General features: G+C 46.1%; 1 protein-coding gene across 1 annotated transcript in view; it reads left to right on the top strand.

Annotated features, from left to right (window-relative positions):
* CABLES1 (Cdk5 and Abl enzyme substrate 1) overlaps nt 1-25,172 on the top strand; it is a 116,879-nt gene that overhangs the window by 73,428 nt on the left and 18,279 nt on the right. Inside the window, exons 4-7 of the mRNA XM_055323619.1 lie at nt 2,057-2,134; nt 19,715-19,811; nt 21,279-21,435; nt 22,463-22,566. Coding sequence (XP_055179594.1) covers nt 2,057-2,134; nt 19,715-19,811; nt 21,279-21,435; nt 22,463-22,566 — 436 coding nt within the window. The remainder of the gene's footprint in view (nt 1-2,056; nt 2,135-19,714; nt 19,812-21,278; nt 21,436-22,462; nt 22,567-25,172) is intronic.

Genomic DNA, 25,172 nt, shown 5'->3' with positions numbered 1-25,172 from the left:
ATAATGTCCACTTACGTAAATGTACAGTCACTATACTGTCAAAATCTGTCACTGGTCACCCTGAGTGTGAGAGCCCAAGGAGGCTGGCTGGGTATGTTCAAAGTGGTATGCTTGTGATTTATTTAGCTCTTAGCCCTTGAGGCCTGGTGGCCCACTCTGGATGTGACACTATCATTCTTGGAGCAGTGACAATGTTTAGGTGTGTGCTATCTCATGAGAAACCTCTCCCGTGAGAGAGGAGAGACACCTCTGTATGAGTAATCCACATCTGTAGGTCACGTGTGTCATCCTTCAGTTGCCCTTGGATCACACCTTTGATATCTTAGCAGGCCTTTGTATTTTAGCACAGAGGTCTGAAGGGGTTCAGAATCTAGGTACCATGCAGGTAAAACTTCCCTCAACCCAAAAAGGCAATCCCCAGTAAAACTAGTTAATATTTATTGAGTGTTATTTGCCAGGCATTGTTCCGAGCAATGTTAGTTAAGGAAACAGGCTCAGAAGGGTTAGTAAGAGGTCCAAGGTCATACAAAGATGATACAACCGACATTGGAAGCTGTGATTATAGGTTTAGTCCTATTAACCACTGTTGACATGAATCACTGTGGGGTGAACAGACAGCCCTGGTCCTGCCTTCCCAATGACGGGGATTGAGGTGCTGCTCTGAAGCATGGCAGCATCCTTACTGTTTATGGAGGGCTGCCATGTGCTCAACCCTTAGACTCACCCTCTAGAAGAGGAGGGAGGCAGTGGTGAGCAGCCCTTTGTGATTGATGTCTTCCAGAAGTGAAAATAAGGAGCCATTGACAGCACCAAAAAGGGAATGAGTAACTCAGTGAAGGAGGAGGAAGTGCTTCTCAGGGCAGTGACATCTGAACCAGGTTTCAAAGAATAAATAGGAGCTCACTAAGCACACTAAGTTGGGCATAGCAGGCAGAAGAAATAGCATGCAAAGGACAAGGATATGAAATGGCAGGGATCTTTTAAAGGTGGAGGACAGCAAGTCCCTTAGCATGGATGGATGATCAAGTGTAGGGGTGAGGGGATAAGGGGATGTCCTGTTTGTTGAGCCTGGAGAAGCAGAGAGAGCCAGAAGACAGGAGTATGCTTTGCCATGCCAGGGAACCCAACTTTATCCTGGGCAGGTGGACAATTTAATATTACAGTTTTAAAACAAGGTCATAATCTCCCAACCTTGATGCAGTTAGTAGTATTTTTTCCTCTGCTTTTATCATCATAATTATTGAAGAAAAAGATTACAAGTCCGTAAGTTCCATATCTGATGTGTGTTGCTACTGTGTTTAAAAAAATGTTAGTTTTTAAATCTCCTCCACTTGTTTCTCTTTTTTTTTTCATCAGCAATTCTCTTTGGCAAAAGTTATTTTCATATGCCAGGATAAGTACTTTTGAGTTTTTTAAAATGTTTTAAGTGGACTTTGATTGCATAAGAGCATCATGCAGAACTGTTTCCAGTAGTATCTTTATAGCAGGAATGGAGACTAAGACTGATTATGTAATTGTTCCCTTAATTTATTCTCAGAACCTAACATGCTGCCAGCATAAAAAAAAAAAAAAACCTAATGATCACAATGGTATCTGACTGTCTCTTGCTCACGGTTTCTGGCACTATTGCTCTTGCATTGTTCACTGCAGAGTAGAAATGGATGGTTTCAGTGCAGCATGACTGTTTGCAGCACTGGGCACCCCAGACTCATGGCTCTGTCTGTCCATCTTGCCGTGCCGCCCACAGCCAACCACTCTCACTAGAGAGGATTCATGTATACTCTTTAGAGACCCTCACCAGTATCTCACATGTTAACCTTTGGATAAAGAGAGGCAGCATACTTCTGCGCTGAGGTTGCATTTTGCAAGGAGCACAGAATACCATCTGTCAGAGGAGGCGGCGGCGGGAGTGTGCAAATATTGCTGTGAATTCCATGAATGCTTAATTGCTACGGTTGGGTGTTTTGTTTTGTTTTTTGTTTTTTTTTTTAATTTAAGAGTCTTTGCATTTAGTTTGTTGTTTGTTCTTTTTTTTTATTTATTTTTTATTTTTTAGAATAGTCCTTATCAGTGGCAGAAGATCCTTCTGTAGTATATTTTCCGTGCTGCCCTATCGTGACAGTGCCCAAGTTGGGTATGTATATGCATGCTTGCTTTATAGTTCTCTGGGTGAAAAGCTGTGACACTGTGTTCATAATAAGGTGGCTACCCTTTCCATTTCAAAGAACTTGCCTTGCTTTGACACTGCAAATTCAATACTTGTAAATATGGGGGGGGGGGGGGAAGAAAGCTCCACTTTCTTTTCAGCCAGAAAGCTTCCTTGTTACTTTGTGTGTGTGTGTGTGTGTGTGTGTGTGTGTGTGTGTGTGTCCCCTCACCTTATTACCTCCTGTTTCCAAATGTACATTTTATTACCTCTTTCTGTAAAGCAAGAGCAATCCAGGGACCCATCCCATTCCTCAGGGCCATGTCAACTTTTTGGAGAAAGGTAGGTGAAGAAAGGAATCAAGATAAACCATATGAACACCCTGCCTCTTTGCGTCTTGGGCTTGGGGCTGGAAACTGATGAGGAAGCTGGAGCAAATATCAAAGCAAAATGGTACCAGGAACAGACCTATGTGATTTGCACAGGCCAAAGGAACACTTACTTCTCTAGATCAACAAGCCCCTCCTTTTGCACTGAAGAAAAGTAGGTAAGTGAGGCTCTGTCCTTCTGTCCTTGCAGAGCCTTCCCTCTTCATTTTCCATGCCAAACTCTGCTCTTGTCCACTGAGTCTTGACTGCCTTGCCCCTCACCTGTCACTGCATCTGGGATTTGTCATCAGGGAGCTGCTGGTATTTAGAGTAGGGATAGCTCACTGAATAGGATGCTAAGAAACTTGCAGGATGTTGGCTGTGACCTCTACAAACTAAATGCTGGACTTGCCCTCTAGACACTGTCATAATGACACACTACCCATTCATGACCACTGTACCGTGGGAGGGTATTGTGGCGCTTGGTGCTGATTGACCATTTATTCTTCTTTCACCATACTCCACGAGCTCTCCCTGGTCCTCCCTGGTCCCGCCCTAATCCCCCAAGACCTGTCAGACTTCCACCTGTTCAGTTCACTGTGGTCCTTATTTGTACTCTATGCCATAAGTGTTGTGGACAGAGAGTCTTATTCATGAAATTCTATCATTTATTTGATGTGTGCCTTAAAGAGTAGCAGTAATCTTACTGTTTACTGAGCACTTAACTTTGTGCTGGTCCTTTTCACTCCTTGCATCCTTACAACAACCTTGCAAAGTAGGTGTTCTTGAGAAAGTAACAGCAAATCCTTCAGCTCAGAGGTTCAAGAATCACCTAGGTGTGGCCAGCAGAGTTGCCAGGAGACCTCAGGAAAAGGTGTACTTTACCAGCCTGCTGTGGTCCCAGGTTTGGCTGCACCTGAGAGCAGGCTTACTCCCTGTGGACACTAGGTTGTACCAGCTCACAGACCTATGCGTGACCCAGAGGGCCAGTCCTTTCATCTTATTATGCAATTCATGGCCCCAGGGCCCAGATTATTTCAGTGTGACCAGCCTGTGAGCCCATTTCCACGGAGTTCCAGAATCAGTGGAAGGCTGTCTGCAAGTATGTCCTCTCATGGCCAGCTTGGATGGTCGCTCTGGGGTTGTCCTTATTTTAATATTTTCCTGGGCTTCCATTGCTAACCTTTCTGATTGATGTATTCTTCCATTGGCTATGTCCCATTTATTCATTTACTGAGTGCTTATTACGTGACTAGATCCTGGGATAAAGTTAGTGAAAGATCTTGGACCTAGTTCCTGCCTCCTGGAACTTACAACCAAGAAGGGGAGGGAGACACATTAAGATTTCACACATGATTAATTACCACTTTTAATTAAGGCTAAGGATATTCAATTAGGTGACTGCCAAATCTTCCTGGTTCAGAACTCATTCGGTTTCTTTAACATAATCTGACTTCTCTGTGCTTTTGTTTTAGAACTGTTCATGTTTATTTCATTCTGGAATGGTGATCTTATTTCCCAGTTCTGGGACTCCTTCGTATAGTAGCCAAGTACTTACCCTGTTTTGTAGATAGGACCACTGATCCTCAAGAATTTTTTTTTAAGATTTTATTTATTGACAAAGAGAGAACACAAGCAGGGGGAGGGGCAGGCAGAGGGAAAGGGAGAAGCAGACTCCCCTCTGAGCAGGGAGCCTGATGTGGAGCTGGATCCCAGGACCCTGAGAATATGACCTGAGCCAAAGGTAGACAGTCAACCATCTGAGCCACCCAGGAACTCTGATCCTCAAGAATTATGGTCTCAAACAGCAACTTTGGGCCAGAATGGGAATTTGAACCTAAGTCTGTCCATCTGTCCAACTCCAGAACTTTTGTGAGTCACCGTGGCCCACAGGCAAAACAAGTTCCATATTCACAGAAGGCCATCTGTGAAGTGGAGCTTCTATGAAAACTGCCTCACAGAGATTAATAACTAAGACTCCTAGGGCAACTGACTATGCAAGGTCCAGCACGGCACCTCACACAAGGTGGTAGATGGGGCCAACTTGTCAAGGACCCCACATTTCATAAAAGCAGTGTTGGGGGTCAATGAGAATTTGAGAGACTTAATAGTTTTTTGTGGGCGGAACACTTGCCTCTGAGCCTCTGCTTGTTCCTCTCTACAATGGGCATCTCACATTACTACCTACCCATGTCGTTACTTTGAAGATCACTGTGTTGTAGGCAAAGCTCGTGGGAGCACATTTTACCTTAAAACTACCTAGGAAGAGAGGACCCAGACTATGACTATGGCATCCTTAGTAGACATATATGGCCCTCCACATCTTTGACATGTGGAGGAAATACTAGCTGGCAGCCAGGGTGCTGGGAGGAGGGCATCCATCACTGCCTGGGTCTCCTCGACTCCTGCTGGGAAGGCCCTGTGGGTTACAGGAGGGTATGTCACAGGGTTGGCAGCACATCTAGCTGTTCTGCTGGCTACCCCAGAGGAAGCAGCAGAGTGTTTGTGGGATCATAGGATGTAACGTTTTACAGCTTTGACATGAATAAACTCTCCTCCTTCAGACTTTATGAATAGGGAAACCAAGGTGCAATAAGGTTAATTTTCTATAACAAAAAATTATCAAGTCCATTGTAATGCCTGACAGAGAAAAGAACATATTTCTGTAGCATATTTTACTTAAGTGCTCACACAAGAAATTATGAACACCATTCAGAATACTGTAATTTAGCAGCAGGATGAAGCAGCAGTTCTGTTTTTTAAATTTTTTGATGAGCAGACATTCTGTTAATGAATAACTGCCATTTAAAATTAGGATTATTTTTACTAATTACTGGGAAACTGCTATGCTCAAATAATAAAAGTATTTATACTAGTAAATTATATACATCTATATTTTATAGTTCATGCCTGTATTAACTAATAGCTTTCTGCTGGAGTTCTCTGATTGGGACACAAATCATAAAATTTCAGGGGTGGAAAGGACTTCAGAGATGACATGGCCTGGTCTCCTTGCTTCATAGCTGGGGCCCCTCAGGTATACGGGTGGACACTTAGCAGCACCAGAATCTGGTACCCCAGCCACCTTAGCCTGCAGATTTTGTTCTTTCTGGTCACCATTTTTCTGTTGCTTATGCAGGTAGACTGAGCCACAGGCGCCTGTTTATTCCAGACAAGTGTAAACTGTCCCCCCTACCCCTCTAAAAGGGGTGATATACAGCTCCAAGTCCACCACAAGGAAGTTTTAAAAACAGGAAACTCAGAAGTTCATCCAGTGTGTACTTGAACCTCTTTTACAAGGAAAGCATCTATCAGGATGGCCTTATCTCTTTCCGGTTCTGTTTTCTGGCTTCTCATGCTGCATTGGAGCTTCCCAGTCCTGGCTCCCACCCTGACCCCAAAGCTTTGTTCTTGGTTTTAAACTGAACTGAGCACTTACTTTGGCTCCTGACATCAGTTGACCAAAGCAGACAGACCAGTCTCGGGAGAGGTTTTACCATTTATTTGTTCAGTTACTTAATCACTCATACATTTCTTCTGCCCGAGTCCCTAAGCAGTGTGCAGCTGTGGCACAGAGGAAGGTGTTCAGTGAATTCAGACGGAGGGATCAGGGAGTGCTCCCCAGAGACAACAGGTCTTCATTGAGATGTAGAAGTGTGAGGTCTTGGAGAAGTGGAAGAGGGTATTCCAGCCTCACGGTTGCCTTCTGAGGATGTAGAAGGTGGTCCGGCCCCTTGTGAACTTCTTGGGAGGCAGGATGGGGAAGATTCTCTATAATGCCTGGAACATTAAGAAAATTGGGTAAATTGCCATCCAGGTGGGGCTCCCATTGCTAACCCACACTGCAGCAATGAGCCCTAGGTAGTGAGGGGAGTGGGTAGAGACAAGTGAGCTGTCCTGGGACACCAGGTTCTGAGATGTCACTGCCACAGGCCCATCACTCAGCTTGCCCCAGGTCGGTTTCATACAACGTGGAGCTTTGACTAGACTCTCTAAAGATCTGCACACTCTGTTATCATCCCTGTCAATTTTGCTAATGTGGAAGCTGTAAGTCTGGTTGAACGAGGAGTTTATGAATGAGGCATGCTGTTCACACTTTCCATCCACCAACGATCAGCTGCTTCTAGAGCTCCTATCTGAATAATTATTCTCCATTCAGTTTTTTAAAATTTGAGAGTTTTTTTTTAAAGTGCAGGTCTGATGACTGCAGTTTTATTTGATACATGGTTTCCTGGTGTGAGCTTAATCACCCCGGGGTTGACATGCAATGTCTGGAGTCCTTTTACATGCCATCAGGTTTAGACTTCTATGCTAACAGTAGAATCATTCACCGTGATTTCTAGAACTTCCACTTGAAGCAGACTGCCCTGGTTATTTAGCAAGTACCGTACTCTTCAAACTATTCTTTCCTGCCTTGATTCATAGGTAAAGATATTTGAGAAGAGAGCATATTTCCTTAAGGTTAACTGATTAGATAGACCCACATCTGTGTGAACATGATAGTGGAAGGAACACAAGCTGAAGCATAAATAATGCTTATAGTATGCTGGGTGTTGTGCTAAGGGCCCTTATACATTTGCTTATATAATCTTCACAAGAGCCTCATAAAGTAGGTTCTGGGATTATCAGTTTGGATATGAGGTTGGGGCAGAGACTGGTGTAGCAGTGGTGGCTGAGTTAGAAGGGAGGGTGGGAGGGCGGGCAGGCCAACTCCAGGCTCTGTGAGGTGCTGTGTTCTCTGCTTTGGGGCAAACAGACCCCACAGGAGCAATTCCCAAAGCACTAATGCACAGCTGAGAGCCTAGTGTATTTTTTTTCACCATCATGCTCTGGGGCTCCACCTGCTAGCTTGGGACCAGTGACCATTGGGTAACACTGCCTGGCAGTGGGCATCTGGGTATTGGTGGAGCTCTGTGTACGTGCGATAGGAGGGCTACCTCCTGGGAACCTAGTGGCTTTGGTGCTAGGTGGTGACTTTCCAAAGGCTTTGGAGGTTGCCAGTTTACACTGCAGGCTGGCTCCTCCAAGGGCAAACCCCAGGCATCTTTGGGTGGAGTCTTGTGTCTTACTTCCCCCAAAACTATTTGTTGACTACAGAATAAGAGGGTCTATAGAGAGTGGGGAGGTGGTCACACAGTGCAGGTATCAACATGGTGGAGGCACCCTGATTCATGGTCCTGAAGTGCTGCTGCTCATGTCTCCCCAACGCCTACCCAGCCATAGCCGGGTCACCTTTACACCTTCCTTCTCATTACACCACAGATGGAAAATGCTTCTCTTTGAGAAAGTGTGTCAAATAGTTACATTAGCACCAAACATGTCTTCACTTCACAAAAGCATTCGTGACAGGGCTTTTTTTTTTTTTAAATGCTTTCTTGCTTGCTAATAAGCTCTCTTATTTCTTAAAATGTCATTTGACTTACAGAGTTCGCTCACATATAACACTTCAAGAAATCATCCGTTAGATAAAACAAGATGCGTCTAATAACTGTTCTTTGTTTCTGCTCTTCTAATTAATTCAGACTCTTGGCCTGTCTCATGAACCCACAGTGGCTCTGATGGGCATGGGGTGGGGGCAGGTGGAGTGCAGGGTGGGATACACTCAGACAATAGGATCCTCACTGACTGTTGCGGGGAGGCCGTAGATTTGGGGTGGTTCACAGAATATCTAGGGAAGACAGAAAGCAGGATAGACAGTGCAGCTGGAATAAACATGTGGCTGTGTTGGCTGTTGATGCCTCCACCCCACAATTGGCCATAGCTCAGTCCCTCAGGAAGTGTGGATCCCTTTCTTACCTCTGGCCCCCACAAACATGCTTTCTTGAATGAAGAAACTTTGTGTTTTCAAACAAGCCTGTAGTTTGTAAAGAAATAGAGGAAAATGGCAAAAAGAACAAAAAGACCTTGCATTTACCCAGATAACCCATTCCAGCATTCATTCTTTCCTGAAGTTCTAAATTTTCCATTGGCTATTTTTCGGTTTCATCTTGAAGAACTTTATCTTCTTCCTTTACTATTTCTTGGAATATGGATCCATTGCTTCAAGTTTTTTTTTTTTTTTTTATCTGAAAATGTCTTTGTTTCACTTTCATTTTGTATTTATTGGTTTTCTGTTTTTGGTTTTCAATTTTATCAAGAAGACAGTATCCATACATACCCAAATCCAGGTGAAAGCAGCACCACCAGCCCTGCAGCCTCCCAGCCCTGTGCTTGAGACTGGTGCTGCTGGCACCCCTCGTTCCTGGCCCAGCTCCTTTGGCTCTTTCCAATGCTGGCTCCTCTGTGACTCATCCATGACTAGTGAGTGCTGAGTTGAGGAAAACAGGACTGAAGTCAGATGTGTGGGAGCCCTCACACCCTGAATGTCATTTTTCTTACTTTAGGTGTCTGACCCCTGCTGAAAGCCCCTTCATGCTTTTCTAGACTAATGAACCCAGAGACTAGGGCTTGGGCTCTAGCCTCAGTTCTCCTCAAACCCATCTTGTGGCCTGTCTTGTTGGCCTTATTAGCAAAATGCCTGGATTCTTGCCTTTGGGACTTCTAGACTTGGTGTAGAGTTTGAAAAACTGGTCTTGCCCCTCATCCCATTGGAGCTTCTTATGGATGGAACTCAGACCTCCCCTCCAAGTCCCTTTCTCAGGCCACTTTCACAGTCCCTCTAATGCCCCACTTCAAGGCTCTACTAAGAGTCCACTTGTATTTCATGGTACCCTTAGACCTGTCATCGATAGCACCTAACAAACATTTTAGTATCTCTGTTAAGTTTGTCCTTAACCCTCCTTGAGGGTGTGGATTGTGTCTTAGTTCTCAAGGCATCACTTGCATTGCAGTGTGCGTAGTAGACACTATTTGTTGAATGAATGAATACAAACAGTATTTTTGAGGATCGTGTCTCTAGACCTTGGAGAATGGCTAATTTTATGCATATGTCACTCCCCCCCCCCCCCCCGAATGATGGCCAAACCCTTTACTTCAACAGGAGCAAGTACTCTCTTGAGTCCTCAGCCTGGCGCCTCATACTTGTGGGCATCTTGATAGGAATGGCAGCATTGGATGGGTGGTCATGAGGAGGGTCTGGATGGTACCAAGAGGATGATCTGTCATGGACCTCTGTACCCTGTTTTTCTGTAAATGACTGTCACATCCACAATGAAGGTTAAGCCCCCCTGCGGGGGGCAGGGGGGTGTCAGGCTGCACGTAGGTGCAGTTGCTAAACCTTAATTAGGTTCCCTCACCTTAGGTCCCTGACCTACCCAGCCAAGTGACTCCCCACATGTTAACTTCACCAGCACAAAGAATCACTCATGCTGTGCTCCTTGAGTTGCTTACAAATACTAACGCCCTGAATGTTAAGAATGCCAAGGGCCTTTTTGCTGATGTCACACCTGGTGTGCCCAAGCCCCATCAGAATTTCCTGGCTTTCAGCTGGCTTGGTTTTCTAGCCTTTGATCAACATGTGATTTTTCCCTTTTGTGTATACTGCTTTTGCTTAAAGCAAGGGACATCTTTGAATTGATTTTTGCATGGAGTTCGAAGGGGTTGATTTTCCCAGGGCCAGTATTCCCCAAGGAGCAGTGGGGAACTTTATTTTGTCACTGGTGCCCTTTTTGTGTTGGGTGAAGTGAAGCTCTTGCCTTGGTCTTTCTCACCACTCACTCATACCTTCACACACTGGTGTGTGTTCTGGTCCTCGCTGTCTGGTCTTTCCTGGGGCCCAGTGTGGCCATGTCTAATGAGGTGCGTGTGTTGGGAAGATGTCAGGATTTACCAGCATGCTTAGATTGAAGGCTGGCTCCCACTAAGCATTAACAGAGGTGAGTTGTCATTCATAATGGCAAGCCTGTGGGCTGTGCTCAATGAGCGAGGGTGTAGAAGCTCCTCCTGGACATAAGGGCATTGCCACTTCTCAGTATATCCCCAGGCTGGCTCAGTAAGGACACTAGACACAGAAGATTTGCCACGTGACGTCACACTGTTTCACGTGAGTTCAGTGGTAAGGAGCACACTTCAGCTCCAAAGATAGACCTTTAGAGCCAGAAGGAATTTGGAGATGATTCAGTCCTGTGGTTTTCAGACTTTTTTTTTTTGCTGAAGAAACCATTCCTCCAATACAGATTTACACAGAATGCCATAAATAAAATGGCTAACCACAGAGTTATTCCAGAAAAGTGGGTGGGAATGAGAAGCCCACTCATTTTCACTCCACCCTTCACGGTCCCAGTAGGAAAACCACGGTCCTCCATCCCTGCCTTTGGTGCTCGTGAGTATCTGAAGCCAAGGATGTAGGTTGCGTGGGATAGAGCTGGTGCTCAGGCTGAACCCTCAGTCTTAGCAAATTAATTAGCTTTGCTGGTTCCAGGCCTACTCGTCTATAAAACTGGCTGTGATGTCAGCCTCAGAGTTTTGAGAGTATTAAGTGAAGTATCATGTATGAAAGCTCTGAGCACTCTGCCAGGCTGTACATAGTAGGTATTCCTCAAACGTGCCCTTTGGTTCCATTTTTGTCTAGTCACAGAGCTATTTCATTGTTCTAAGTTTGCCCCAACACAGCAAATCCGTCCGATTCATAATGAGTTAGCCAGCATGGTGTTTCTACAGACACAAGGGATTCATCTTCAGATCTGCTTTTATCTGGTCTTTATTTTCCTCAGTGGTATGTGCATATTTTTAAAAATCTAGGATGTATGTAAAAATGAAGGTCATTTCTCGAGCCTTACCTCCTGAACAAAACCTTCATTAACACTTTGGTCTATTTCCTTCCAGTCTTTTTTTCCCCCTTACCCCTAGTGCATGTGCCTGTATGGAATATGAAGAGATGATTGTTTTGTTTTGATCTTTCTTGCTGGTGGGAAGAAGCTTTGCCAAATCCCACCTTTCAAAACAAGCTATTGGAAGCTGGTCACTGAAAAGAGGAACAGATGTTGCCCGTCTTTTTCACTATAACTGTAACATCAAACCTTCCCATAGCTGTAAACACTCTTCTCAGATTAAGCTTGTAAATTATACTATTTTCTGGGAAGAGTCCCAGCCTTAAACCAGCTCCTCTTCTCTCAACCAGCAGTTTGCCAAGGCTCAACTGAGTCTCTTTGCCTTTTATCCACATGAGTCACTGCCTTCTCTTTTCTAGTGTGGATCTGTGGTTTGGCTTGGCAACCCTTTGCTTACAAAATACATTGCAAGCAAGTTTCCCGACTCTCAAGTAGGCAGACCCCGCTTGCTAAACAGTTCTTCCACACCTCTACCTAAGACCACTGCCCCCTCCTCTTGCACTCAGCCTTGTCCTCTGGGCTGCTGTGCCGTCACCGTGGGACCAGGAGCTGCAAAGGAATTTATGGGTTCAGAAGTAGAGGGCGGGGAGAAGTGGTAAAAGGAACATCTTAGGAGTGAGAATCCTAGGGTCCTGAGAAGGAAAAGGAGGTTCAGAGAGGGAGGTAGAAATAATGCAAACCTGACCCTCCTTAAAATGTTGCTGAAGGTCAGCCCCAAACCAGGAAACTCAGAGTCCACTTTTTTCCTATTTCTTTGCCCTCTTACACCCTCTGACCTGTTATCCCTACAACCACGGCTCTTGCTTTATTGTGGGGCTAGTTTAGTGATATTATAGGCTAAAAGAGCATTGTGTGGGCCTAGTCTCCATTTGTAACATCGTGTCAGTAGGAAAATGCATTTTGAGTTACAGACGGCCAACTCAAAAGCTTTGGAACATAACCCACTGGAGTGAGAGACTGCCCACATTGTATTGAGGTCAGTCCTAGGACTGTCTGCATATGGGGACTAACCCAAGTGCCCAGATGCACTTTATTTCCTAAAACATACAGACATCAGTGGGTATTTCTTTATATAGGGATCCAACCAGAAGAAAGTAGCAGTTAACCCAGTTAACTTGTGACTCAGGGTTAATGTAAAATAACCACGCTGTATGATTCCAGCTTGATGATGTGTGTGTAGAAAAGGACCCATTCAGATAACCAGACCTGACTGAGTGATAGTGACTGGGTTCACTTATTACGGATGTATCCACGACTGTGTCGTGAAGAAAATGGCCTCTCAGTGCAGCACGAAGTAGGAGCATGTTTTAAAATAGCAGTGTCCAGGGGCGCCTGAGTGGCTCATTCAGTTAAGTGTTGGACTCTTGATTTCAGCTCAGGTCATGATCTCAGAGTTGTGAGCTCAAGCCCCTCATTGGCTCCTTGCTCAGCAAGGAGTCTGCTTGATGTCCTCTCACTCTCCCTCTGCCCTGCTCCCCACTCACGTGCATGCTCTTTCAAATAAATATCAAAAAAATAAAATAGCAGTGCCCACGTGGTATTTGTTGATGTCCTTCTTAGCTTTCAGCATGGGGGCATTTCAGATGAGGTCATCCTCTTGGGTCCATTTCCCAAGTGTTGATCATTTTGTGACATAGAAAATGGCTGTTTCTGAGAGGGGGCCTCAAAGCCTAAATACCCCCTGCCACCCCCTCTTCTTCCCTTCCCACTATCCCCCAGAACATATCTTCATGGTGGGAAATTATGCATTCACAAGTTGTGTTTCTTTCCTCACACCAACCATGTTCCCACACAAAGACAGACTCTGGAATGATCTCATGGATGAATCATCCCGTTATCCGGCTGTTGATAGGAGCTGCCTTTAGACAAAGATTTTGGTGTAAGCTACATTAAGGCCCCTTCATTGTCTGCCAGTTACCCTTGGGGGGATGGCTTATCGATGGAGTGCTGTAGACTAAAAGCTGCTTTGATGTCACTTTTTCCTGTCAGCCCTCAGCTTTGTTCCACTGACTGAACTGTGTAACGTTCTGCTCTGGTACAAGTAAGCAGCCCCAATCCAAGATGGCAACTGTGTTGTATCTGAAGAGGCGAGAAATAGGACTTCATAAACTATGATAAATGCTTGCTTATATCACTGAGTTCCAGTAGATGCATAATCTCTTAATTAAAATTAGCTCACAAGTGGTATTTCCTAATCCAGCTTGCAAGCTTTGCTCTCTGCAGCAAATCTGTTTTTTGAAAGATCTGGAAATCCTATTAATATTTAACTGGCTTTAAATTATTTATGTATCAAAGCGTTTGACCTATTGTTGTCCCTTAAAGAGCAAGAGCCCAGTGGTGCTTCCGGCTGGCATTACGAGGTCTCAAGTTTACAGCACCATTAAATGATCGCAGGTGGAAGGCAGGCCATCTTGGAAGCTGAAAGCCCTGGAAACTAGTTAATGGATTATGCACACACAGGTCCATCTACTTACCAGGTGTTAAGTATTTAAATGTTACATCTTTTTTTATTAGTAATATTGGTTCGCTAATTACATGCTCCTTTAGGAAAAGACCTTACCTTGAACTTCTTGTTATCTAATACAGCATCTTGTTTGATCAATTCCATGCATTATAGCTCTGTGAGCAGAAAAGGTAATGAAAGATCATTCTGCCTGTTACATGGGATGAAATCAGGATTTGGTTGTTGTGTGGTTAACAGCAACCTAGGTAATCCCCTTTGGACACCAGGATATCTAGATTGGCCATCTGCTCTGACCAGATGATTCCACAACTTCAAAATCATGTGTATTTGCTCTTTGCTGTGGGAGCCGAAACTAAGACAGGTCCAGGGAGTTTCCGACCACCAAGTCACAGGCTTTCAAGGAGAGCTATATTCAGTGAATTGTGGGGCGGTCCTATGAAGAATAGAGTTCCACTCCACAAAGAACCAGCCTGTGTTTCTGCCCCTTTAAATAAGGGTATAATTGCTGCTTGGCTATCTCCCCAAATGCATTCTCATCCCCTCCTCCATCTTCTGTGAGCCCCCTGCACTGTCCCCCCTTAAACATCTCATATCCACCCCCATTGGCCAGACTTTGTAAGAAAACCTTTGTGCTGGGTTTTCAAAGTGTGTCTGTTGCTTACAGCTTCTGCAAAAGAACCTTGAATAGATGAGAAATGAACTCTTGGAGCTAAGTAGGTCTGAGCTATAGCGTCACCCGGGCCTGTGGAAGAGAAGAAAACAGACCCTTGCATTGTCCGTGGTTCCTGACCACTGGTTCTATTAGTGCCTCTGTCCAAATGAGATCCTTCCCTGTGACGCAGCTAACCATGTTCATCTCTGAGTGCAAGCTACAGCGTGTAAACCGCAATGCACACAAGTTTGGACAGTATCCACATATGGTATTTGAACTTGCCTCCATTCCATTTTTAGAAGGAGGTGGAACATAAATAAATTAATATTTGGATGCTACATGTATCTGGGAAAAATAATCTTCCAGGCTTTTCAAAGAAACTGGAAAGTCCAATTTCTGTCTGCTTTCAATTACTTACAGCTGCAGTTCCACAGTACCCAGTTCTGTCTCCTGGTCTCGAAGGGTTAATGTTGGCTTTGGCACCAAGCAGATATTTCTGTTTTCATACACCATTTTAATGAGAATTCAGAACAATGATGTTAGAAAGAAAACATCAAGATTTTATCAGTACTCCCCAGGGACTTCTGCTTATGATCCTTTTTCACTGGAGTTTTTAAAAGATTATTTCTGGGTATATTAATCTTTTAATATATTAATCTTTTTAATAAAAGATTATTCCTGGCTCCCCAAACACGGAGGCATCCTGGGCCATAGGTCTTGCTTGCTATACACTCACATGTAAGTCCCGAGCAATTACCATATCTATAAATTAGGTGGTGCGATGTGAAACCACTGTGGGCACCTTAACAACATGTTCCATTATGGCTTGTGTTAACACAAGGTTTCAGCAACTCTTATGAGAGCACTTAGCTAAGGAACCTAGAGAAGTTTGTCAGCCTCTTTGTGAAAGATTGCCTTTTTCAGATGCCTAGAGTCTTAATATAGAGAAATTAAAAACCTAAGAAACTAACACACTGACCTAGCTTAGACAAGATCTGTGTCATGTTGCTTGGACATGTGGCTATGCAAGCAGATGTGTATGCAAGTGTCCTCTTAATTCAGTGCCACCAAAATGACAGCCACGAAGTTAGTGACAACCTCTTCTTGAATCTAAGGCAGAAAAAAAGGAAAGCATGCCCTTAGCCGTTGCCACAAACCTGTCAATTTTCTGGAGCAACTGTGCTATTACTGTGTAGATGACGTTTTGAAGTTCAAATGGAGCAGATAGGAGTACACCAGGTGTGGAGTGCAGGAAATGTCTCATTTCTTCTTTTAAAAAAACTCTCTAAACATGAACTGTTAGCCCCTACCCCCAACCCCACCCCAAGGCTGAAGGGAAATTAAAATGTAATCATCACTGGGTATCCTCCTTTCTCCCCAAGATGTGCAAAGGACCTGGAGTCTTCCATAATGCCTTGAGTTTGAAGAGCTGTGCTGCTCTGTGCCTCATGTAGGCACATCCTGTTCCCAGAATGCTAAAGGGATGCAGGGCATGAGTCCTCTTTGAACCTGAGTCCCACAGTGATCCTCTTCCTCCCCACTGAGGATAATCCTCTGCTGGTTCCATCTGTAGGGTCCTGCCTCTCTCCCACCTCCTCTGGGACACCTGACACAGTCTCTTCTCCAGTGAGCTGGGGCTTGGGAGGTAAACATCCCAAGGTAGTGGCCAGGCCACTTGGGGGAAGGCTTGCTTGGTCCATTACAGTAGCTGCTAGCTGTGTTACTAGCTTGCTAGCTAGCTATTTGAGTTAACTAAAATGAGGGAAGCCTGGCTGGCTCATTCAGTAGAGCATGGGACTCTTGATCTTGGGGTTGTGAGTTCAGGCCCCATGTTGGCTGTAGAGCTTACTTAAAAATCAGATCTTTAAAAAACATATAGAAAAAATAAATTAACTGAAATGAACAATTTATTTCTTCAGTCAACTCGTCACACTTCAAGTGCCCAGTTGCCACACAGCTAGTGGCTGCCCCATCAGACAATTCAGATGGAGGAAAGTTTCCATAGGAAATGGTGTTGAATAGTGTGGGTCTCTAATGAGCAATTAATGTGTGTTTTCTAGAAGCGGTTGAGGGGGGGACCCACTGCTCTTCTAGCTTGTTCTCTGACTCAGCTTGGCCTTAGTTTACTGAGAAAGGAGAACGATACAAGTGAAGGGCCGCGGGAAGTGATGGCTGCAGTGAGCTGACCCACACAGTCATTCTGGAGAGATGGGTTCCTGTGGTTAGGTGTGGTGGAGCTTAGCCTGTCACCCTTTGTCTTCCATGTGGTCCAGTCCTGAAGGACTGGAATAATCACTGGAGCTAAGAATTCCTGTTTCTTTAAATGTATTTTGAGATTTATCTGTTAAGCGGAATCTTGGGCTTTATGTGAACGCATAAAGTTTAATGCATGTTATGGCTCCATTTCCCTTGGGGCAGGCATCAGGAAGCAGAGGGAATTGTGGTTTGAGCGTGGCCGGTTTGGTTCTGTGGATGGGGTGGGTACATCCAGCAGGGAGGGTCCCCCTGACCAAGACAAGCCTTCCCAGGGAATCAGGAGCCTGTGAGCACATGGAGTCTGATGGGACGGTGCATGCTGGAAAAATATCCACGTCCCCTGCCGTCGGTATAAACCAGCACTGGTGAGACAGTGAAGAGCCAGACTCCCTGGCTTCTTCAAGTAAATACTACACAGCAGACATTGTGTAGATGGGATACAAATGTGGAATGAGCCTCCGTCCCTGCCTGCAGCCAGTAGTTCATTCAAGAGCACTCTTAAAATGGGCATATTTTAATATCCTTATTTCTTTCGATTTTCTCACCCCATGAAGATAGGCTGTGCTTTTAAATAAGTTTCAGCCCTAAGTCACATTCTGTGTCTGGCATAATGGAAACAAGGAGACGGTTGTTTGGGAGTTGGGAATTTGAGGCACGTGCTTGCTGGGGTGCGCATTAGGCGAGGAGGAAGTCCCGGAAGTGAGTCGAAGATCCTTTAATGAAATGCAGGCACTGCAGCCTTTATATCTGCTCCCCTCCTGGGCTGCCATGGCCATCCCCTTATTCGTTGCCTGGTTCAGGTTTTTGCTCTGTTGGCATTGCCCTTTGTGAGTGCAGGCATCCTCTCTGCCCTTCGTTGCTTGAGGAAGCCTTTTAAGAGGCGGGCAGCGGGGTGGATGGTCTCTGGCATGTGTCACCCTCAGGTTCCGGTGGCCTTGCTGAGCCCCACTCTGCTCCCAGCTGCAGGTTTGAGGTCACTAACGAATGCAGGTCTCTGTTCACATGTTTTATAAAGTGATGTGACTTAAATTATCCTGGATCTCACTGTGCCTCGCAGAGCAGGTGCCCCTGGGAGAACGCACGAATGGCCTGAAAGTACTCCCATTGCTCAGAATGTTTGGAGCTCTGGAGGGGATGGTGTGCACCTTCTACCAGAGTGCTTACAGTTCTGAGTTACTGTCCTATTCTGCACCATCCCTTAGGGTGAGCTTGATGTCTGGAATTACCTGAAGTCTTTTACAGTCAGATCTGGTCAGTAGGATATGGTAGTGGGTGGGAGGAACACTGATTCTAGTAATAGCTTTCAGAGCAAATAAATACATATAAATACAAAGCTTGCAGACTGGGATGGGTTGATTGTTTGCTGCTTTTGTGTAACTGGACTGTTGATTGCGGAAAGGACTCCACAGAGAGTTTTGAGCATGACCATAGATAGGATGGTGTCCCAAGGAGACTACTTTAAACAAACAAAAAAAAGTAATACTAGATGCAGATTTTGGCTTTTTTTTTTTTTTTAAGATTTACATATTTTAGAAGAGTGCGTGCATGCACAACCCTGGGTGGGGGGCTGGGCAGCTGGGCACAGGGAGAGGGACAAGCCGACTCTCCCATGAGTGCAGAGCCCATGCGGGGGGGGCTCGATTCTAGGACCCTGAGATTATGACCTGAGCTGAAATCAAGAGTCAGATGCCTGACTGAGCCGCCCAGGTGCCCCTTGGCTGTTTCTTTTAAAACTGTCACACTTCTGCATTATAGATAGGATTATAGAGCCAGTGATTGCTCAACTAAATCCGAGAATCCCCTGTTTTTTCCTTCCTAGGTGGAGAGGCTTCTTGTCTCTTTTCCCCTCACTCACCTTGCTCCCTCTCTTTATCTTGGGCCTGGAGAGTCCTGCCTGTACATTTTGTTTGTTCCTGCTTAGGTTGTGGGAGCCAGCCCCTGAATTGAATATGGTGCCTCCCTCCAGGCCACCCAGCAAGGCCACTGCCAGTCTGAGATGACTTTTTGACTAACAAGCACCACGTTATAGAGAAAGAAACTGGAAGACAGTCCTTCCCAAACGTGGCAAGGGTTAAAAACTGACAACCCAGGTTGCACTGCATATCAACTGAAACAATGTCTATGGATGGGGTCCAGGCCCTGGTAGTTTGTCAGAGATCCCCAGGTGATTCTGATCAGCAGCCAAGTCTGAGGACTACTGTAAGAAGGGGGATTGTCCTTGACAATGTGAGCAATTACACCTGAGCTTAAACACAGCCAGCTCAGTCTTCCATCTCTCAGGCAACAGGATGTGCTAGAAACGGTACTGGATGCGATAACAGTCTATAGCCTACTATTCTGGTGACTTTGGCAAGCCACTTAGCCTCCTATGGGCTTTTTCATCTATAAATAAGATAATCACAATACCTGTCTAATAGGGTCCTATTAAGAAATGAGAGAGACAATGTGTGGAAGGCTTTGTAAATCATGAAGTGCTGTATAAATGCTTGTTAATACTGGAGATCATTCTTTTGTAGAAATATACTCATTTTCTAGGTCCCCTGGTGAGATAGCTGGGATGACTCTGGCGGCAGTAATTCCTTTGTTACCAGCAGTAATGCTGGAAACTGTTTAGGACCAGAATTCCTTTCTCTCAGCTAATAAAGGGGGCAGCGAGGAGAAGTGGTCTCCCTTAGCTTTAAAATGAAACCAATGGCCAGAGCCTAAGAGCCATTGCCCCATAATGCCCCGGGAATGCTCCCTGCCCTCCTGTTGGCTGACTAGGAGCTGAGGGGCCTGGCGGAGAGGAACATCAGTATTCCATGGGCTTCTGAGCCTGACTTTCATCTACAGGCTTTCTGTTTCACCGGATTTCATCTATATCAGAGTGGATGAAACAAAGTAGAATTGCCCTCAGAGTGTTACTGATGGGCCGCAAAGGAAGCTCAAAGGGCTGTTCTGTTGGCCAGGGCCCCTTCGGTCATTTTCATCAGTATGACTGTGGTGTCTTTTGTGGGAAACGTCATCATGGCTCTTTTGAGTACAGACTGAAGTGTTTTTTCTTGGGCCTGTCCTCCTCAGGGATTTGAAGTTGGATGGAGGGAAGCAGTCTTCAGGTGCTGTGAGCTTGAAAGAGATCATTGGTCTTGAAGGCGTGGAGCTGGGAGCCGACGGGAAGGTAAGGCTTCCTGGCTTCCAATCGGCAGGTTCGTGCCCACACCACCGTGTCAGGATGCCGAGGCAGCATGACACACTGTGACCCTGGCTCTTGGTACAGGAACCAGGTCTGGGGCCCATCCCTGCTCCCCTAGCATGCACCCAGAAATCCACCAAGCCAGTGAGGAAATAGCACGAGTATTTCTCTACCAGTGCTACTCATAATGGAACGCAGGATACTGATGAGTATCTCACACCCACATGTGCATGCCCTGGAATCAGAGGACCGGTGGTTTGAATGCACCGGTTGATTCATGGTGTCAGCAAACAATGTTCCCGCCACTAGAAAGTTTGTTTTGAGTGGGAGGAGGTTGGGGAGAGAGGCTTCCCACGGTCCTAAAAAGCTGAGTCTCAGCCTTAGTGAGCACCTCACAGGAAGGCTGTCACAGTTCTCCTTATCCGCAATCCAGTGAGCTGCTGGGTGGAAGTCCAGCAAGTGAGGTTGAAAGATGAACTTTCTGTGCTGGATCCAGTCAGTCTTTGCAAACCCTTCAAAAGCCTGTTTATGGAGATGATGCAGGTATTTGGAGAAGCCATCCCACGGTAGTTTGCTTCCAGCTGAAGCTGCTGGGGCAGCATATGACCTCCTCCCCTCCCCTCTCCCAGAACAGCTGGTCACCACTGTGTCTGGGTGACATCAGCCCCGAGCTCACAAGCAGGGGTGCATGAGTGTGCTGCTCCAAGCAGGTGAAAAGAAAAACTTGTTCTTTGTTCATTGCCGAAGGTTGAGCGTTCACCTAGCAATGAGGGAGGTGAGCTAGAGATCACATCTGCCAATGAAACATACAGGAGGCCCCGACCCCTCATCAGACACTCTTGGGGCCTGATGTGTTCTGGGATTCTGCACTTGGTGGGTTATAAGGCTTGTTCGGTGTTTTAAAAAAAAAAATGTAGTCTGTGTGTCATGTATTACACAACATCCCAGCAGCTTCTGGGATAGTTCTCAAACACACTAACATTTCTACCACATAACATGAGTATTCACATGAAGTGCAATATTAAAACTATATATAGCTTCAAGTCAGTTGAATTTAGGTTTTGGCACAAATAAATACCAAAATAAGTTTCATTTCTGATCTCACTGGATTTTAGAAGTAGTGGGAAATATCAGAAAGGGAGACAGAAGATAAAGACTCCTAACTCTGGGAAATGAACTAGGGGTGGTGGAAGGGGAGGAGGGCGGGGGGTGGGGGTGAATGGGTGACGGGCACTGAAGGAGACACTTGACGGGATGAGCACTGGGTGTTATTCTGTATGTTGGTAAATCGAACACCAATAAAAATTAATTTATTAAAAAAATAAAATAAAAAAAAGTACAGATGTAAGAATATGGACATGAACTTGGTGTGGTAACATAGCTTGGTCAGGATGCATAGCTAACATTGCCTGGGAATAATCTATTTTGCTCATTTTTGTTTTCACCTTTTAGACTGTTTCTTACACCCAATTTCTGCTACCCACAAATGCCTTTGGAGCCCGGAGAAATACCATAGACTCCACCTCCTCCTTCTCCCAGTTCCGTAACCTGAGCCACCGCAGCCTTTCCATAGGACGTGCAAGCAGCACCCAGGGGAGCCTGGACACAGGTAACCTTGGGTGGGGGCTAAGGCCAGGCAGTGCATGGCAGAAGGTGCCTTGGTGCACAGCGTGTGTTGGGTCTTCCTGTGTGCAGACTGGAGGATGGGTGCCTCTGGATGGCGTGTGAGCCCATCCCACGGGGGACATGACTTTTGGGCAAATCTAATTTCAGGCCATACAGGTTCACAGCCAGGCCAGAGGGGGACCTCATCAGTGAGATGTTTCAGCCACCAGCACCCAAGCTCCCTCAAGGAGAAATGCTAAGATATGTGCAGATATGGTGGGACCACCTCCCCTACCCCCCAGCCTCTCTGCACCACTCAGCTCCTTATCTCAGCCTGGGTCTTGCCTGTATTTTCTTAGTGTTCAGATTTGGATTAGGTGTGGGAACGTTTTGTGACTCTCATAGCAGGTGAGCTAACATGGCCAACAAACATGAAGGAAGGCTTGCTTGCTTTCAGCCTTGCCTCATCAAACCTTTGTAAACCTGAATAAGGGAGAAAACTATACAAAGCAGTATTATTTTTATTCTCAGAAAAATTCCAGGGGCACAGGAAGTTCCTCAGACCTGTCCAGGTGCTGAGTCTGGATGCACTGTCCTTATGTTCCCGCCATCTCTGGTCACTTACAGCTGTTTGCCCTGGTGCCTGCTCTGATCTGTGTTTGTACAAGACACGGTAGCCAGCCCAGAAGCATTCACTCTAGAAACCTGCAGCTCACATGGCTGAACTTGAGTTGCTAATTGGATCTACAGGTTTGACGAATGCACATTTTTGGTGCTACATTTTGTAATCCCGGTGCTCGCTGCATCTTTTGTGCTCTGGGAGGTTTTGTGCTCTCCCAGGTCAGGGGGAGTGATAAATAATTTTCCAAAGTAGAAAAACTGTCCGAATGTTAAGTATTTGGTGATCCCTTGTGCAGGGGAGATGCTTCATCAACAAGGGGAGCTATCTCCTGAGGGTCAGAGCATGCAGTGTGACTTTTTTGGCTCAATTCCCTGGGGCCCCTATTGATTATTTTGTGTATGACCCTCAGGTAGCGACCTGGGAGACTTTATGGACTATGACCCAAATCTCCTGGATGACCCCCAGTGGCCTTGTGGCAAACACAAGCGAGTTCTCATCTTTCCTTCGTACATGGTGAGTAGCGGAGGAGAGATGGTCTGTTTGCTCACTCCCTCAGCCTCACCCCTCAGGCCCCTCAGGCATGCCCATCCTAACAGGTGGCTGCTCTCTGGAGTCTAGGGGGCTTGTTCACACACTGCTCAGCCTAGGGAGCTTCTGGAGGCTCCCCAGTGTGGGTTGCTCACAGAGTAACCAGCATGGGCTGGTCCTGGGTTCTTCTGGGCACCTGACCTGCATCAACCACTTTGCCTACCAGACTAGCTCAGGGACCCTCACCTGAGCTTACTCATCTGTAGATGCCCCCACCTCCACCCCAGGGAAGAACCAGTTCCATCAGATTCAGCTCTGTCTGGAGTTCCCTGGTGACTGTAGGCTTCCACGTGCACTCCAAACAAACAATTGGCACTGGGCTCCAAATGACAGAATTATCTTCTGGGAGAGTGAAGGTAGGCCACTGTGGGCGTTAAATGCAAAACCTTTCCTTGCCATTTTTACTTCATGGACTCTTCCTGTTTTTCCCTTTGTGGTAATCTTGGTTTCTGCTTTTGGCTGACCACCATTTCCCACCACTTGGTCTGCCATTTCTCCAGACTCCAGCAGGGCCTGGCTGGGTCCTTGTACTTTCTTGGGGCAGACTTGCCCGGACTGAGCGGCTCGCAGATCTGGGGCAGCTGTGGAGGGCGGGGAGCGCTGGGCTTGTGGGAAACCTGCCTGGCCAGGCCTGCCCCACACGGCATCAGGCAGGAGAGCACTGACCTGGAATGCTCCCACCGCCTCCCTGACGGGCCCTGGGGGGGAGGGGCGGGCACAACTCAGAACATCCCGCTCCAGTTCCCTTGCTCCTGCCCAGCCCGTGCTGTTCTCAGCAGCCCTAGCCTTGGGAATGAGCACACGGTCCCTTTTTCTCTTCTGGGTTCTTGTGTCTGCAGAGGCCAGAGTGGGATTCCATTTACTCAAAGGGCCCCTGAACGTTCACCCTGAGCTGAGAGTTCTCAGCCCTGGGGATCCACCCTCCAGCCTCTCTTTTTCTTCCCTGAACATTTGGCGAGTGGCTGACACCAAAGAAACACCAGGCAGAACTCAGGTCCTCGCTACTTGCTCCCAGCATATATCCTGTTCTCCCATGGCATGCTGAGTCAGAATGAATTACCAAAGGCACTGAGTTTAAAATTGCCCCTGCTCCTCATTCTCCCATCCTCATTCTGTACCTCTTAACTCAAAAAGCAGAACCAGAGCCATTTATAATTTTTTGTTCTGCTCTGTGACCTGTAAAGATTATTTACTTTTACAAAACCAGGGCTTATTCATGTAAGCTAGCACGTAATAAGTATTTAATAAATGACCAGAATCACCACCCTAATGGAAAGGAGGGAGCAACTGAAACGTCATGCCTTGTGTAGGAGTAGGATTCTTTATGTTGTTCATTGCTTTATTTACTAAGTAACGGGCAGGAAACTGTGGCTGGGGAGTCTGAGTGAGGCTGTCACCGTTGACAGACAGGAAGTGGGGGCCAAGGCTAGAGCTCCTTCCCTGGTGCTCTTCTCACTTGGCCTGTGACTCCCATATCCCTCAGCAGTCAGCGGCAGAACTGCCGATCTCAGGGTAGGACGTGACAATGACTCTTTAGGGCCAACAGTTTAAAACTTCTGTGTGACCAAGAGAATAAGAGAGGGCACTCTTTTTGATCGACTGGGATTTGGCTGGGAGCTCTTCTGTAGGTCATGTTGTGTCTGGTGATAATATTGACTCTCCTTCTGATGCCTTGTGTCAGGCTGGTGCCAGATCTTATTTTTTTCTTTAAATGGTTTCACTGTGAGCTTCGAGGTTCTGGGCTGCAGTCTTCGTGTGCATGCCTGTGCACACAGGTAATTTTTCCTCCTTGGACAGTGTGCTAGATGATTTGCCAAGTCAGCATATACGTCCTCTCCTCCTTGCTTTATGTTCCCAACTGGCTCATTTTTCATTTTACCATGTTGAATCTACAGCCCCTGCTTCCTGTAATAGTACATGTTTTAAAGAATGAAATGGCTTGTGAACTGCATTTTCTGGTCAGCCCCATAAGATGGACATCTATTCTGGCCGCAGAGATTGGTACTTTGATCAAATATGGGACGTCCACTTTTCAACATTGTTCTCTGTCACTGATATGCATGTCCTGTGTTATTAAGAGCCTCAAACTAGCCCCCGCGAGACTTCTTCTCTAGAAGCAGGCATGGAGTTTAGGGCTGTTTCACATGCAGCTGACTTGCACGAGTAAGTGTGTGGGTTTGGGTTTTGGTTGGTTTGCTTGAAGATACACAATTTGCCCATTCAGCCAGTGTTGACTGAGGCCCTACTATGTGCCAGACCAAGTGCTTCCTTATATGGTGGAGAACAAACCAGCTACTATCCCCATTTTCCTCAGCCTTACAGTGGGTAGAGAAGTCAGACAGTGAACAAGCAGATAAGTCACTATAGTCGTTAGGAGAGGGAAGAAAAGTGGTAGGAGGTTATGGGGGCAGGGTATGGGGGTGAAGGTGGGAGGTCAGCCTCAAGGAAGGTTTCTCTGAAGAAATGACATTGAAGGTGAGTGTGAGTGGTAAGAAGGAGTAGCCATGCCAGGCCCCAGTGGGAAAGGCCCA

This window comes from Nyctereutes procyonoides, unplaced genomic scaffold, assembly GCF_905146905.1.
Source record: "Nyctereutes procyonoides isolate TBG_1078 unplaced genomic scaffold, NYPRO_anot_genome, whole genome shotgun sequence".
NCBI classification, from domain to species: domain Eukaryota; kingdom Metazoa; phylum Chordata; class Mammalia; order Carnivora; family Canidae; genus Nyctereutes; species Nyctereutes procyonoides.
The sequence above is the reverse complement of the archived record's forward strand: the minus strand, read 5'-3'. Positions and strand labels throughout refer to the sequence as shown.